The sequence below is a fragment of the Sapajus apella genome, unplaced genomic scaffold (assembly GCF_009761245.1).
Source record: "Sapajus apella isolate SASKATOON/1434 unplaced genomic scaffold, GSC_monkey_1.0 scaffold29, whole genome shotgun sequence".
NCBI classification, from domain to species: domain Eukaryota; kingdom Metazoa; phylum Chordata; class Mammalia; order Primates; family Cebidae; genus Sapajus; species Sapajus apella.
Window position 1 is genome coordinate 54,289 of NW_022436969.1, and position 16,407 is coordinate 70,695.

General features: G+C 37.9%; 1 protein-coding gene across 8 annotated transcripts in view; it reads left to right on the top strand.

The window, feature by feature from the left end:
• TRAPPC8 (trafficking protein particle complex 8) overlaps nt 1–16,407 on the top strand; it is a 115,286-nt gene that overhangs the window by 45,946 nt on the left and 52,933 nt on the right. For 5 of the 8 annotated variants that reach the window (XM_032293102.1, XM_032293104.1, XM_032293105.1 and 2 more), the window contains 2 exons: nt 5,728–5,748; nt 6,569–6,700. In XM_032293102.1, the coding sequence (XP_032148993.1) occupies nt 5,728–5,748; nt 6,569–6,700 (153 nt within the window). The remainder of the gene's footprint in view (nt 1–5,727; nt 5,749–6,568; nt 6,701–16,407) is intronic. The other 3 variants (XM_032293106.1, XM_032293108.1, XM_032293103.1) reach the window with 2 other exon arrangements.

Here is a 16,407-nt window from a genome sequence, read left to right on the forward strand (position 1 = left end):
AAAATAGCTGGTGTGGTGGCACATGCCTATACTCTCAGCCACTAAGGAGGCTGAGGCAAGAGAATTGCTTGAACCTAGGAGGCGGAGTTTGCAGTGAGCCGAGATTGCACCACTGCACTCCAGCCTGGGCGAGAGAGAGCAAGACTGTCTCAACAACAAGGAAAAAAAAAAGATTTATCTACTTGCATGTTTCCAGGGCATCTTAAATTAACATATCGATAAACCCGAAACATTTTTTACCTGATATTGTGATCTTTAATTATGTTATCACTAGCCCTGCGTTTGCTCAATGCAGAAATGGTTTGAGATGTGCCTGTATTCTCCTATCCTGTCTGTAATCCAATGCAGAGTGAAGGTGGGAGTGGGGGTGGTTTTTTGTTTTCACGCTCTTAAACATTATTTATTTATTTAATTAAAACAATTTTAATCTTTTAAAATATAATTTCTTTTTATATCTCCAAATAGTTTACTTATCTTTCTTTTGCTGTTGTTGATGTTTTTTATAAAGTTCTCCTACTCTTCTAATTCTCATTCTTAATATTCTTTTCTCTGGGACTGTGGCCTTTTTCATCTTGCTTCGCCTAATTAGTAGTCATGGTATCAGTTGTGTACTTGAGATAGTCTTTCCTAATATCCGTTTGTCTTACCTGTCTCTGTTCTGCTCTCTCATATAATGCTGTAAGATCTGACTTACCATGTTATATCATATTATATTGGAAATTATGTTTAAGCTTCTTAAGCTGTTAGCTTCTTGAGGGCAGGGAACCATGTTGCCTTCTGTTTTTATTCCTGTTGCCTAACACTGGCCTTGGCACATGGATTAGATGCTCTACAAATGTTTGTTGGAACTGATCCATTAATTCTTCTACAAAAGTTTCTGTAAGATCTAAGGTTCAGAAGTGATATTTAAAATGTTTAATAATTGTTATTGCATGGACACTCACCAATAAATATGAACAGATGCCAAACTATTTTGTAGAGCTGAATATAGGCTTTTGAGTATTTTGATGTTCTCTTATAATAAATAATCTTAACTTGGGTTTGAATGTGTTGCTGTGTTTTTCAACCTAAGGATTATCAGTGAATGTAAAAAGAATTTATGGTTCAGGAGCTTGAATAAAACTACTTTTCTTTCCCCTTGCTTAAATGCTTTAAATTGCCATTCTATCCACATATGTGAATAAAATTTCTTCAGAGCAAATTCTCCTGTCTGCATTATAACCGTGTTATTTTTTGACATTTTTCTCTTCTTTCCAACTCTTTGCTTTCACTCTTCTTTTTTAAATCTGGATGATTTATTTTATCATGAAAGTCTAGAAAATGTATCATTGTTACTTCCTGCCATGTGGTGGGGCGAGGAGCCAGGTGGTGGTACATTTACCCAGAAATTGTGATTCTCAGTGGCCTTTTCTGCTATAGCTTTCATAAATTTCTTTGAGATAACTTGAAACTAATAATATTTATAAATTGTTAAATCTTTACCAATAATTTAGATTTATTGTATGTATTTTGTTAACTAGAAAGGCTGTATAATATCAAGAGATGCATACTGTTCTTGAAGCTGGAGAATTTAGTTATATACTCTTGGCATTCCTGAACTGTGTCCCCGAGATTTTTGCTAATACCATTATAGCAAAAGATAGTTAATGAGGCCTTGGGCATAAGGAGTTGTTCTTTGACTTTAAATACTGCAAATTTATGGGGAAGTGGATCTTATTTTTTGTTTTATGCCCATTTGATTCTCAGAATGGCTGAGCAAACCCAGTTTAATGATAAAGCATGGCCACATTCATCGCCACATAGGATATACATGAATTTAATGCTTAAGACATACTTGCCTGTGTGTGTTTCTGTGTTGAATACTTACTCTGGTCTTATAACCCATTTTTTCTGTTACTGTATTTAAATATGAAAAATCATTTTCTAGGGATGCTAATATCAGTTTTTTGTAAGTTGCTTCAGCTTGGGAGCAACTGGTCCTCTGGGAAATTTATCAGCTGATAGCACCTTTCTTTCTTGTTAACTTTACAGTTATGCAGAGATGAAAGCTTAAAAGCTTACAGTCATCTTTTGTTTGATATTTGATTCAGTTAAATAGCTGACACTGGTGGTTTTGTTTGATATTTGATTCAGTTAAATAGCTGACACTGGTGGTTTTTTCAGCTGTGTTTTTTTTTTTTTTTTTTTTTTGAGATGGAGTTTCACTTTTGCTACCCAGGCTGGAGTGCAGTGGCGCGATCTCGGCTCACCGCAACCTCCGCCTCCTGGGTTCAGGCAATTCTCCTGCCTCAGCCTCCCGAGTAGCTGGGATTACAGGCACGCGCCACCACGCCCAGCTAATTTTTGTATTTTTAGTAGAGACGGGGTTTCACCATGTTGACCAGAATGGTCTCGATCTCTTGACCTCGTGATCCACCCGCCTCTGCCTCCCAAAGTGCTGGGATTACAGGCTTGAGCCACCGCGCCCGGCCAGCTGTGTTTTTATTGAAGTGTTTATTGAGGCTTCTACCTCAGGTGATTTTTTTTTCTCCTGTACATACTCTTATATTTTAAGTTATTGTTCCTTTTATCTTTGGTTAAAATTACCTCTTGATTGTGGACAGAATTTTCGTAGACTGGAGTTCTTGCTAAAGTGCTATCACAGATTTTTTTTTTTTAGTTTCTTATAGAACATATATAAAACTTGTTATAAGATAGTATGAAATACACCACTATATTAAAATTTTATACTTCAATTCATTTAAAGCCTTTGCTTTCTGGTTAAACCATCACTTTGTAAAAATCCTTTTGTTTCTCTTCCATCAACGCTGATAGCAGTTGTCATTCTTTTCAGGGCTATTTTTCTCCCCCCCAGACAATGTTTTTACCACTTTGGGTGTCACAATAAGAATAGGAGTCTAATGAAGAATAAAACTGGAGTAAGATATGAAAGCAGGGTATTCAGCTCTATAAACTGATTCTCAGTCAGTCTAGAATGACTGTATGATTCTCTACATGCAAGAGTGAAAATTTTGTTTCAGCTAAATTAATACAGGCCATGGACTTCCACATCTGCCCTCAGTTGGTCAGTTCTTGAGGGTTAAATTTGGGAATGCTAAGGGTTTATTGTTTTGGTTCTTAACTGGATTGTACATTAGAATCATTTACAAACCATTAAATATTCTCAGGGGATATTCTTAGCTTAGTAGAACGTCCAAGATTGCTGCCCATCCAAATTTTGCAGTTCAGTGAAGCTTCACAGGCAATTAAAAATTTTGTGTGTGTGTGTGTGTGTGTGTGTGTGTGTGTGTGTGTATATGTCATGTATGTGTGTGTGTATGCATGCATGCATGCATATGTGCATTGTGCTAAGAATAAACTTAAGAAATTACAGGACTTAAAAAACTGAACTCATAAATGAGGCATAAGTGAAATTCTGAAATAGAAACAATAATTAGGGGGAATTACCTATTTTAAATATTAAAATATATAGATATTAAAATATAAGGCTACAGAAAGTAAAACTATACAGTGATAAGAATAAAACTATTCATGGGCTAGAATGAGAATTTAAATACTGTACACAAGGTATTATTTAAAATCAGTGGAGAAAGCTAAGTTATTCACAAAATGGTATTGTGACATCTAACCAGCCGTTTGGGGTTGGAATCTCAGCTTATTCATTGCATGTTAATATATTATGGCTTAATTAAGCTATAATAAAAAATGAAGCCAGAGTAATACAAACACAGACACACACACACACACACACACACACGCGCACACACCTAGAAGCAAATACTAGGGCAGCATTTTTTTTTTTTTTTTTTTTTCTGAGACGGAGTTTCGCTCTTGTTACCCAGGCTGGAGTGCAATGGCGCGATCTCGGCTCACCGCAACCTCCGCCTCCCGGGTTCAGGCAATTCTCCTGCCTCAGCCTCCTGAGTAGCTGGGATTACAGGCACGCGCCACCATGCCCAGCTAATTTTTTGTATTTTTAGTAGAGACGGGGTTTCACCATGTTGACCAGGATGGTCTCGATCTCTTGACCTCGTGATCCACCCGCCTCGGCCTCCCAAAGTGCTGGGATTACAGGCTTGAGCCACCGCGCCCGGCCAAGGGCAGCATTTTTTAAAGTCCTGGAATGATAATATCCTTTTTTAGTTTGATGCAATGTCTTGACACCATAAAGGCAAAGATAGTGCGTTTGCCTATGAAAGAATACATTCTTCCATGTCAAAACTGGGAAATACTGTTTGCAAAATACATTACAAAGGACTAACATTAAATATTCAAAAGGCTCTTACAAAGCAGAAAATCGCAAGAAACTATTCACAAAAGAGCATAAACAGGCAGTTCACAGGAAAAATACAGAATCCCCTAAACATATGAAAAGATTTAACAGCCCTACTATTAAAGAAATGTATGTTAAAAAACAAGGTGTTTTTTCCTTTTTTGAGACAGGGTGTCATTTTCGCCAAAGCTGGAATGCAGTGTTGCAGTCATTGCTCACTGCTGCTGCAGCCTCCTGGGCTCAGATGATTCTCCTGCCTTGGCATCCCATGTAGCTAGGACCACAGACACTCATAACCATGCCCAGCTACTTTTTGTGGGGTCTCTTTATGTTGCCCAGGCTGGTCTTGAACTCTTTGGCTCAAATAATCCCCACCTTCGTCTCTCAAAGTTCTGGAATTACAGGTGTGAGCTCCCAAGCTGTCATTTTTATTTTATTAGGTAAAAATTTTAAAGATTTTTGGCTGAATAGAGTGGAACACATATACTCTTTTTCTTTGTTGATGAGCGTGTGTACTGATGTTACTTTTTTTGTAGCAGTTTGACCATATTGAGTAGAATTTGAAGTATATGCATAGCTTTCATTAACTCAGCAGTCTGTTTCCAGACATTTCTCTATTAAAAATGTCCAAATAATTATTCAGATATGTTTCTAAAAAGATAGTTATCAAAGCATTTTATGTAGTAACAAAATATGAAACAATCAGTTGGTAAGTTAGGATACATTTATATAATGGAATACAGTGTAGCTTCAAAAGAAATGAGACAGATGTAGATGTCTTAGAAAGGTGTCCCTTACGTTAAGTGAAAAAAGCAGGGCACTCTATATAAATACCACTTAGGTATCAAAATATATGTGTATTTTAAAAAATTCATATGTATTAGGCATATAAACACATGTACATACATATATGGGAGGGGTGACAGAAATGCACGACAACACTAAGCTCTGAAGAATAGCTACCTCTGGCAAATGACAGTATGCGCTGGGAAAGAAAGATGTTCACTTTTTTCTTCAAACGTATTCTTTTTTAAAAAATTAGTTTGTATTAATTTTTAAAAAGAAAACATTTTCCTAAAATAATAAAAAATAAACTCCAAGCTCACCTAAGTATTTCTGACACAAGCCGTGTTTTAATAACCACTCAATTATGTATTCCTGACTTTTCTACTCACTAGTTTTTGGATCTTAATTACTAGAGCAATCATCTAGTCATTTTTTTTTTTTTGTCATGAGGAGGTTGAAATACATAATAGCTGCCATTTCCTAAATGCTTTCTAGATGGTTTCCTCGGGTCTGTTTCATCTCTAGTATAATTTTCTGATTGACGCAGAGATAGTTTATGATAATCAATGGTCTGTGAACACTTTTGATGTAACTATAATTTGTTGAAATTATTGCATTTAAAGTCAATGTTTTCTGTTTTCAACTTTCCCTGGGGAAAATAATGGCAGCAGAACACATGGAAGGGCATGGTAAGTTCAGCTTGAGAACAGCTACAAACCTGGAGAAAGTTTGAAAATGCTGATATTTAATCAGCAACCTTCAGTACTTTCTCAGTTATCTGTAACATGATGACTCTTTCAGTCGAAAGATTTGTCTTAAGGGCGATGACGAAATGTAGCATATGGTTTTGTAGATGCTGTACTTTAAGAGTCAGTTGAAGTGGAAGTTTACTGCATTGTATTCTTTATTAATGTCCTAGTAGGTGAAAAAATCTTTGAAGCTGAAACCTTCTGAACTTTTTAATGAAATGCAGTTGATTGACCCTCTGGAATTACAGCAAAAGTTCAGGATTCCTTTAAATATCATGAAATTTTACAGAGAATGAAGTAGTAGATTAGAATATTTTATAATCTGTATACATTGTTTTTTTTCTTGGGTGGATGGAAATACGCTACCAAGTCAGTTTTCAGAAGAAAATGAGATTGGTGTAAATGGTTTCTGGTTTATTTTTATTGGTATACTTGTATTAAATTCCTAGTTTACATACTTTCCATTTGAGAAGGGATTGCAGTTCTTCACAGATTTGGTACGTGGCACATATCATAACTAGGCATTTGGCTTTTATGAAAAGCTAAGTATTTCATGGTAGAAAATTTTTTCAAAGCTTATAAGAGTTTTGTGTTTATTGGAAGAATCAAAATTGGTTTGCCTCTTGATCTTTGCCCTCATATACTCTTAAGTTAAACATTGGATATGCTATATATTAAGAAATTAAATGTTTTTTCACCAGTTATCTTTTTACTTTAAACTTGGTGAAACTAACGTTTTTCTCTTTTAAACATTCAATAGGATTCTGATCTTCGAAGTGCACTTCTTTTGGAACAGGCGGCACATTGCTTTATAAACATGAAAAGTCCCATGGTTAGAAAATACGCATTTCATATGATATTGGCAGGCCATCGATTTAGTAAAGCAGGGCAGGTGAGTGCATTTGCTTTATAAGTTGCTATTAATTTATTTTATAAATATGTGTCATTTGTCCATTTTTATTTAAAATGAATCCTAAAAACTAAATTAAATTTTGTTCTGAGGTAATATATTGGTAAGGTCATGAGATTTGGATTTAGACAAATCTGGCTGTAAATTTTGATCTTCTCACAGCTTTTTTGGTCAAGCTACTTCTCTGAGTCTCAGTTTTTTTAATTTATAAAATTTGTAATTTTACCCATATTTTCGTAAGGTTAAACTAAATCGCATATGTGAAAAGACAGATAAGTTGGATGCATTGAAGTAGGAATGAATCCTCCCTATTTCAGCTCTGATCTTCTGTTGTCTTTCAAAGTACTTAAGAAAAATCCTACTCTGTTTCAGAGTGCTTTATATTGTTATTGACTAAATACTTAATGTGTAGAAATCTTCTGTCTCTTGTCTCATGAAGCAGTTGAGTTGCTGGGATCTTTACTGATTTAGAGAGATTTATCCAGCCCCAGTTGTCCTTATAAGCATTAGTTGGCCGGGCGCGGTGGCTCAAGCCTGTAATCCCAGCACTGTGGGAGGCCGAGGCGGGTGGATCACGAGGTCAAGAGATCGAGACCATCCTGGTCAACACGGTGAAACCCCGTCTCTACTAAAAATACAAAACATTAACTGGGCATGGTGGCGCGCGCCTGTAATCCCAGCTTCTCAGGAGGCTGAGGCAGGAGAATTGCCTGAACCCAGGAGGCGGAGGTTGCGGTGAGCCGAGATCGCGCCATTGCACTCCAGCCTGGGTAACAAGAGTGAAACTCCGTCTCAAAAAAAAAAAGCATTAGTTGGAGAGAGCTAACTTTCTTGGAGGCTGAGGGTAGCAGCAGGGAGATAGTGATTTACTATAAATATAAATAGAAACTTGGATTAAACAACCGTCTCTATATTTCAGAGACTGTGCTAGGAGCTGAACATACACCCATATAATCAACATGGTCTTACCTCTTAAGGAGCTTTTGATCTAGTAGGGGCATAAAAGGATCTTTTAAAAATTTAGTTAATTTACTAAGTATGAAATGTAAATATGAACATCCTTACATTTTTATAAGTCTGCACTAACCCACGCATCCCAGTGTTTTACACAGTGTACAATGTTTCAAAGGTACAAAGAAGTAAAGATGTTCAAAAACTACTCTCAATTTCATGTAAAAATGCTGTAATTTTTAAAAACCAAGATTTCAAAATTGGGTTCTTTTCTCTATTTTTGGAACCTGTGGAAAGTTAGAAAATATGTGGAATTGCTTAATGTTCGAATTAGAATTTCTCAGGCTCTAACATGGAAAAAAACTTTAAAAAAATAACTTATTACTTTCCCTGGCTTTTCTTCAATAGTAAGTGCAAGCGCATCTGAAACGTGTTAGCCCACTGTTTATCTCTGCTTAAAAGGCTTCTATTCAGAAAGTGACAAAATGTATTAAGGAGGAGGTTTCTTTTGCTTAAAAGAAAATATATGTCCCATTAAGAATGGTCTGTTGTCTCCTATTGAAAATAAGTCATCATTTTGTACATCTTTGTCCACTTTTGTGAATGGTTTCATTTGTGAGAATGGTAATGTCATTGGAACTAGAAATTTGTATCTACCTTCCCAAATTATAGGGCATATTGCTTCCAGGAAATGCCTAACAAGTTAAAAATGCTACCTTTGTGGTAGGTTGAGATACATTTGCTATCTTACTTCATAATCATCTCTTAGTGTAGTATGTAGCCCTGTGAAGTTAATGATTCAGGGGAGCTAGGTTTGCTATTACATGACTACTGTATATACTCTGAACCCAAGACGGCTCTTTTACAATTGTGGAGATCTGAGAATATGACTATAAATTAAGATCTACTAGATAAGCCAACACAATATATTTCTTTTTTTTTTTTTTTTTTTTTTTTTTTGAGACGGAGTTTCGCTCTTGTTACCCAGGCTGGAGTGCAATGGCGCGATCTCGGCTCACCGCAACCTCCGCCTCCTGGGTTCAGGCAATTCTCCTGCCTCAGCCTCCTGAGTAGCTGGGACTACAGGCACGCGCCACCATGCCCAGCTAATTTTTTGTAGTTTTAGTAGAGACGGGTTTCACCATGTTGACCAGGGTGGTCTCGATCTCTTGACCTCGTGATCCACCCGCCTCAGCCTCCCAAAGTGCTGGGATTACAGGCTTGAGCCACCGCGCCCGGCTAACACAATATATTTCTAATTGAAGTTGGTCAAGAACAGTCTTTTCCTTGGAAGTTAGGGTGCATAGAACACATATAATTCTGACTGAGGCCTAGTTGTTTCTGAGAAGCACCGACATTTTATTGTTTGTTTGTTGTTTTTCAATTTTTAAGTTCCAGGGTACATGTGCAGGATGCACAGGTTTGCTACGTAGGTAAATGTGTGCCATGGTGGTTTGCTGCACCTGTCAACCCATCACCTAGGTGTTAAGCCCAGCATGCATTAGCTCTTTTTCCTAATGTTCTCCCTCCCCTGGCCCCACCCCCCAACAGGCCCCAGTGTGTGTTGTTCCCCTTCCTGTGTCCATGTATTCTCATTGTTCAGCTCCCTCTTGTAAGTGAGAACACGCAGTATTTGCTTTTCTGCTCCTGCATTAGTTTGCTGAGGATAATGTCTTCCAGCTTCATCTGTGTCCCTTCAAAGGACATGATCTCTTTTTTATGGCTGCATGGTATTGCATGGTGTATATGTACCACATTTTCTTCATCCTGTCTGTCATTGATGAGCATTTGGGTTGATCCATGTCTTTGCTATTGTGAATAGTGCTGCAGTGAGCATACGCATAAATCTTATCTTTGTGATAGAATGATTATATTCTTTTGGGTATATACCCAGTAATGGGATTACTGTGTCAGTATTTCTGATTCTAGATCTTTGATGAATCACCACACTATCGTCTACATGGTTGAACTAATTTACATTCCTACCAACAGTGTAAAAACATTCGTATTTCTCCGCAGCCTCACCAACATCTGTTGTTTCTTGACTTTTTTTTTTTTGAGACAATTTATGTTGCAATTGCTTTTGGCAATTTCATCATGAAATCTTTGCCTGTGCCTATGTTCTCAATTGTATTGCCTAGATTTTCTTCTAGAGTTTTTATAGTTTTGGGATTTACATATAATTCTTTTTTTTTTTTTTTTTTTTTTGAGACGGAGTTTCGCTCTTGTTACCCAGGCTGGAGTGCAATGGCGCGATCTCGGCTCACCGCAACCTCCGCCTCCCGGGTTCAGGCAATTCTCCTGCCCCAGCCTCCTGAGTCGCTGGGATTACAGGCACATGCCACCATGCCCAGCTAATGTTTTGTATTTTACTAGAGACGAGGTTTCACCATGTTGACCAGGATGGTCTCGATCTCTTGACCTCGTGATCCACCCGCCTTGGCCTCCCACAGTGCTGGGATTACAGGCTTGAGCCACCGTGCCCGGCCCTACATATAATTCTTTAGTCCATCTTGAGTTAATTTTTTCCTAAGGTATAAGGAAGGGGTCCAGTTTCAATTTTCTGCATATGGCTAGTCAGTTCTCCCAGCACCATTTATTAAATAGGAAATCCTTTCCCCATTGTTTGCTTTTGTCAGGTTTGTTGACAATCGGATGGTTGTAGATGTGTCGTTTTATTTCTGAGATCTCTGTTCTGTTCCATTTGTCTGTTTTTGTACCAGTACCATGCTGTTTTGCCTTGAAGTATAGTTTGAAGTCAGGTAGTGTGATGCCTCCAGCTTTGTTCTTTTTGCTAGGATTGTCTTGGATATACAAGCTCTTTTTTGGTTCCATGTGAATTTTTAAATAGTTTTTTCTAATTCCGTGAAGAATGTCAATAGTAGTTTAATAGGAATAGCATTGAATCTATAAATTACTTTGGGTGGTAGTATGGCCATTTTCATGATATTGATTCTTCCTATCCATCAGCATGGAATGTTTTTTCATTTGTTTGTGTCCTCTCTGATTTCCTTGAGCAGTAGTTTGTAGTTCTCCTTGAAGAGGTCCTTTACTTCCCTTGTGAGCTGTATTCCTAGGTATTAATTGTCTTCGTGGCTGTTGTGAATGGTAGTTCATTCATGGTTTGGCTCTCTGCTTGTCTGTTGCTGGTGTATAGGAATGCTCCTGATTCTTGCACATTTTGCATCCTAAAACTTCGCTGAAGTTGCTTATCAGCTTGAGAAGCTTTTGGGCTGAGACAATCGAGTATTCCTAGGCATAGGATCCTAGACATAGGATCATGTCATTTGCAAAGACAATTTGGCGTCCTCTCTTCCTATCTGAATATGCTTTATTTCTTTCTCTTGCTTGATTGCCCTGGCCAGAACTTCTAATACTGTGTTGAATAGGAGTAGTGAGAGAGGGCATCCTTGTCTTGTGCTGGTTTTCAAGGGGAATGCTTCCAGCTTTTGTCCATTCACTATGATATTGGCTGTGGGTTTGTCATAAATGTCTTACTTTTTTTTTGAGACGGAGTTTTGCTCCTGTTGCCCAGGCTGGAGTACAATGTTACCATCTAGGCTGACTGTACCTGCCTCCCAGGTTCAAGCAATTCTCCTGCCTCAGCCTCCCAAGTACCTGGGATTATAGGTACCCACCACCATACCCGACTAATTTTTTGTATTTTTGGTGGAGACGGGGTTTCACCATGTTGGCCAGCTGGTCTTGAACTCCTGACTTTAGGTGATGTGCCTACCTTGGCCTCCCAAAGTGTTGGGATTGCAGGTGTGAGCCACTGCGCCCGGCTGGCTCTTACTATTTTGAGGTATGTTCCTTTGATACGTAGTTTATTAAGAAGGTCTTTTTTTTTTTTTTTTTTAGGCGGAGTCTCGCTCTGTTGCCAGGCTGGAGTGCAGTGGTACAGTCTTGGCTCACTGCAACCTCCGCCTCTTGGATTCCAGCGATTCTCCTGCTTTAGTCTCCTGAGTAGCTGGGACTACAGGTGCACCACCATGCCCAGCTATTTTTTGTGTTTTTAGCAGAGATGGTGTTTCACCATGTTGGCCAGGATGGTCTTGATCTCTTGACCTGATGATCCACCTGCCTTGGCCTAGCAAAGTGCTGGGATTACAGGTGTGAGCCTCCACACCTTGAGAGTTTTTAACATGAAGGGATGTTGAATTTTATCAAAGGCCTTTTCTGTGTTTATTGAGATAATCATGTGGTTGTTGTCTTTAGTTCTGTTTATGTGATAAATTATCCTTATTGATTTGCATATGTGGAAGCAGCCTTGCAGCCCAGGGGTGAAGCCAGCTTGATTGTGGTAGGTAAGCTTTTTGGTGAAAAGCACCAAATTTTCATGACATTTGAATTTAAAACTGGGGTGTGTTGGTAGGGATGAGTGAGAATGAGAGAAGTTATAGAGTAATGCCATTTCTCTTAGTCCTCTCTTTGATTGAGAATTCGTGTTTAATTGCTTATCTTGCCCTAGAAGTTTTTTATAGTTCTATTTTTTTTTTTCATTAAGAGTATCAGAAAGTAAAGAGCATTTTAAAGAAAACTGGCATGAAAGTTTAATCAATTAAAAAAAAAAAAGAAAATGCTGGGGAAGAGTGTATGTGATTAGACAACCTTTCTGTTCTTACTATAAAAAGCTGACTAAAACCTTGTTACCTCATTTAAATTTCTTAACTTTTAAAAAAAAAATCTTCTTGAACTAAACATGCAGACACATTTGATTCTTTTTCTATATCTATCAGATTTTATTTTATTTTTAAAGACGGAATTTCACCATGTTGGTCAGGCTGGTCTTGAACTCCCGACCTCAGGTGATCTGCCTGCCTTGGCCTCCAAAGTGCTTGGATTATAGGCGTGAGCCACCATGCCTAGCCTTTTTTAAAAAATTTTTTTTTAAGTATATCTATCAGATTTTAATACTATCTGTGTTCCTTTACTAAATGCTAAAGAGAGATTAGGGTTGGTTTTTTTTTTTTCTTCCCTCCAAGAAACATCACTTAATTAATTTGGAAACAGTGGCTCATGCCTGTAATCCCAGAACTTTGGGAGGCTGAGGCAGGTGGATCACCTGAGGTATGGAGTTCAAGACCAGCCTCATCAACATGGAAAAACCCCGTCTCTACTAAAAATACAAAATTGACTGGGCGTGATGGCACATCCCTATAATCTTAGCTACTTGGGAGGCTGAGGCAGGAGAATCGCTTGAACCCAGGAAGCAGAATCGCTTGAGATCATGTCATTGCACTCCAGCTTGGGCAACAAGAGTGAAACTCTGTCTCAGAAAAAAAAAAATAATAATAATTTGGAAATAATCTGAAGTTTATAGAAAAGTTGCAAGCATTGTTCAGAAATTTTTCTTTTAGCCGTTTGAGCATTGTTTATCTAGTGCCCTATTAACCTCAATACCTTAGAACATACTTCTTATTTTCTAGAAACAAGAACTTTCCCTTACATAACAAGAGCATAACCATCAAAGTAAAGATTGGTATTGATACAGTGCTACTGTGTAATCCTCAGACCTTATTCAGATTTTGACAGTTGTTCTATGTATGTTTTTTATCAAAGGACATAGTACCTTTTGTCCTTTTTTAGTCAAAGGATCATTTGATTTCGTAACTTAAAACACTCATGAAGGTTACAGTCCAATTATTTCTGTAGATTGTCCCAAGTTAAGTGTCTCTGCTATTTTCCTCATGATGAGATTCAAATTGGGTATGTTTGTAGGAATATCAGAGTATACATCCTATGTTCTGATTGTTTGCCATCCAGTGGCAGACTGTTTTATCACTTAAAACATTTCTTTTTTTAAAAAAGAAAACAACTTATTTTTTTTTAGAAATGGAGGAAGACCTCACTGTGTTGCCCAGGCTGGTCTTGAACCCCTGGCCTCAAGAGATCATCCCCCTTGGCCTCCCAAAGTGCTAGGATTATAGGCATGAGCCACGACGCCAAGCCAAGGAAATATTTCTTTTAAAAACTCCCTCAAAGTCAATTGTGACAAAACTATAAGGCACGTGTGGAGGACAGTGGAAACGGGTATATATATATACATTTTGAGACGGAGTTTTGCTCTTGTTACCCAGGCTGGAGTGCAGTGGCGTGATCTCGGCTCACTGCAACCTCCGCCTCTTGGGTTCAAACAATTCTCCTGCCTCAGCCTTCCCAGTAGCTGGGACTACAGGCGCGCGCCACCATGCCCAGCTAATTTTTGTATTTTTAGTAGAGACAGGGTTTCACCATGAAACGGGTATATTTTGAAACAAAAGTTTAGTGAAAAAAAAGTCTTTTCTTGGTACCAAATCCCATTTTTTAAGATGTAGGTTGTCTCAGTTCAGAGAGTGGCAGTGATAAGTAATTTATGCCAAATATCTGCGTATGCTTGTGATAGGGTGTAGCAATGGCCAGAAGAAAAAAAATACCAAACTCTATCACTACAGAACAAACCAGTTGTTTAGAAATGTGCATACATCATAAATAAAAACACACACACATTCTCTCTCTCTCTCTCTCAGTAGATACTCACATGCAGTTTTAGCACACACTGTTATTTCCATTCAGCTTAGTGCAGTGGTATAAAAGGGATGACCACATCAAAATAAATTTCGTAAAATGGCTCCCAGGTGCAAGATAATAACAAAGCCTCTGTCTTCATTGAAGTTCAATTTTGAGGAATAAGTTAAAAAAAAAAAAGAAGCCTCTAACTCTATCCATGACTCCATATACTGATACCCTGGAAATTCCCATCTGGTTTTGTTTATTGTTTTTGTTTTTTTAGGCAGAGTTTCACTCTTTTGCCCAGGCTAGAGTGAAGTGACGCCGTGGCTCACTGCAACCTCCACCCCCCGGGTTCAAGCCTTTCTCCTGCCTCAGCCTCCTGAGTAGCTGGGATTACAGGCGGCTACCACTAAGCCTAGCTAATTTTTGTATTTTAGTAGAGACAGGGTTTCACCATGCTGGCCAGGCTGGTCTCGAACTCCTGACCTCAGGCAATCCATTCACCTCAGCCCCCCAAAGTTCTAGGATTACAAGCATAAGCCACCATACCCCGCCTCCCAACTTTTTTTTTACAGTCATTATTATTACTGAGTTCATATACTTCTTACCTTTGGACAAAGCAGGTGCTTGCTTGTTTCAGGACTTCCTCTTGGTTTTTGGGCCACAGTTCTAAATACGTTTAGGGTTTTAGAACTGTCACCACTTTTGGGTTTCTTCTATCTGGTTAATTTTGTCTCTTCTTTGAGATTACTGTCATTAAAAATCAGCCTTCAACTTTGCAGCTCTCTTGTTGTTTTTAAACATTGGATCATTTTGATGTAACATGTTTTTCAGTGTCCACTTCTTTGATTAGTTGGGCAATGATGGCCAGGTGGTTAGTACCTGGTGAGTTCAGAGCCAGATCTGGATGAAAGCTGTCCCCATGAGTTGTGATAGACTGGAACTTGGACCTTTTTCTTTGGAATTTTATTTCCATGTATAGATGTGGGAAGTCTTCTAGTTGTTACAGCAGGCGCTACCCACTCTACTGTCTACCTTCTTTTTGTGGTAGCTGACACTGGATAACTGCTTTGGTGTTCTTGCTGTCTTTTTGGTTTTCTACAGCATGTACTTTTATACAGCATGTACTTTTATAGTGTGTTTGGTCAACATCAATTTCCCATCCCTTCTTTTTTGGTCATGTTTCTGTCAGACATATTGCTGCTTGCACTGAGAGGTGGTCTATACCTGTGTTTTAAAAAATAATTACAGGTTCAGGAGGTCTGTGTATGGGTTTGCTGTATGGGTATATTGTGTAATGCTGGGATTTGGGCATCAGAGAACTAACCCATCACCTAAACTGGTGAGTATATTACCCAGTAGGTTGTTTTTCAATCCTTACTTACTTCCTTTCCTCCCTCTCCCCTTTTGGAGTGCCCAGTGTTTATTATTTCCACCTTTATGTCCATGCATGTGCATTGTTTAGCTCTCACTTACAAGTGAGAACATGCATATTTGATTCTCTATTTCTGATTTATTTCACTTATGATAATGGTCTCTAGCTCCATTCATGTTGCTACAAAGGACATGATTTCATTCTTTTTTATGGCTATGTCATATTCCATGGTGTATGTACCACATTTTCTTTATCCAGTCCACCATTGATGGGCACATAGGTTGATTCCATGTTTTTACAACTGTGAATAATGCTGTGATGAACATAAGAGTACGGGTGTCTTTTTGGTAGAACAATTTATTTTTCTTTGGATATATACCTACTAATGGGATTACTGAGTTGAGTGGTAGTTCTGTTTTAGCTGTAGGAGATATCTTCAAATTGCTTTCCACAGTGGCTGAACTAATTTGCATTCCTACCAACATAGCTGTTCCCTTTTCTCCACAGTCTTTTAAAAAATAGCCATTCTTCACTTCAGACTTGGGAAAATAAAAAAATAAAAAATAAATAAAAAGAAAAATAGCCATTCTAACTTGTATGAGATGGTATCTCATTGTGGTTTCAATTTACGTTTCTCTAATGATTAATGATGTTCAGTATTTTTTCATATGTGTGTTGGCTATTTGTGTGTCTTTTGAGAAGTTTCTATGTCCTTTGTCCACTTTTTAATGGGATTATTTGATTTTTTTCTTGATTTAAGTTACTTTAAGATTCTGGATATTAGTCCTTTGTCAGATGAGTAGTTTGTAAGAATTTTCTCACATTTTGGTTATTTTTTTTTTTTTTTTTTTTTTTTTTTTTTTTTTTTTTT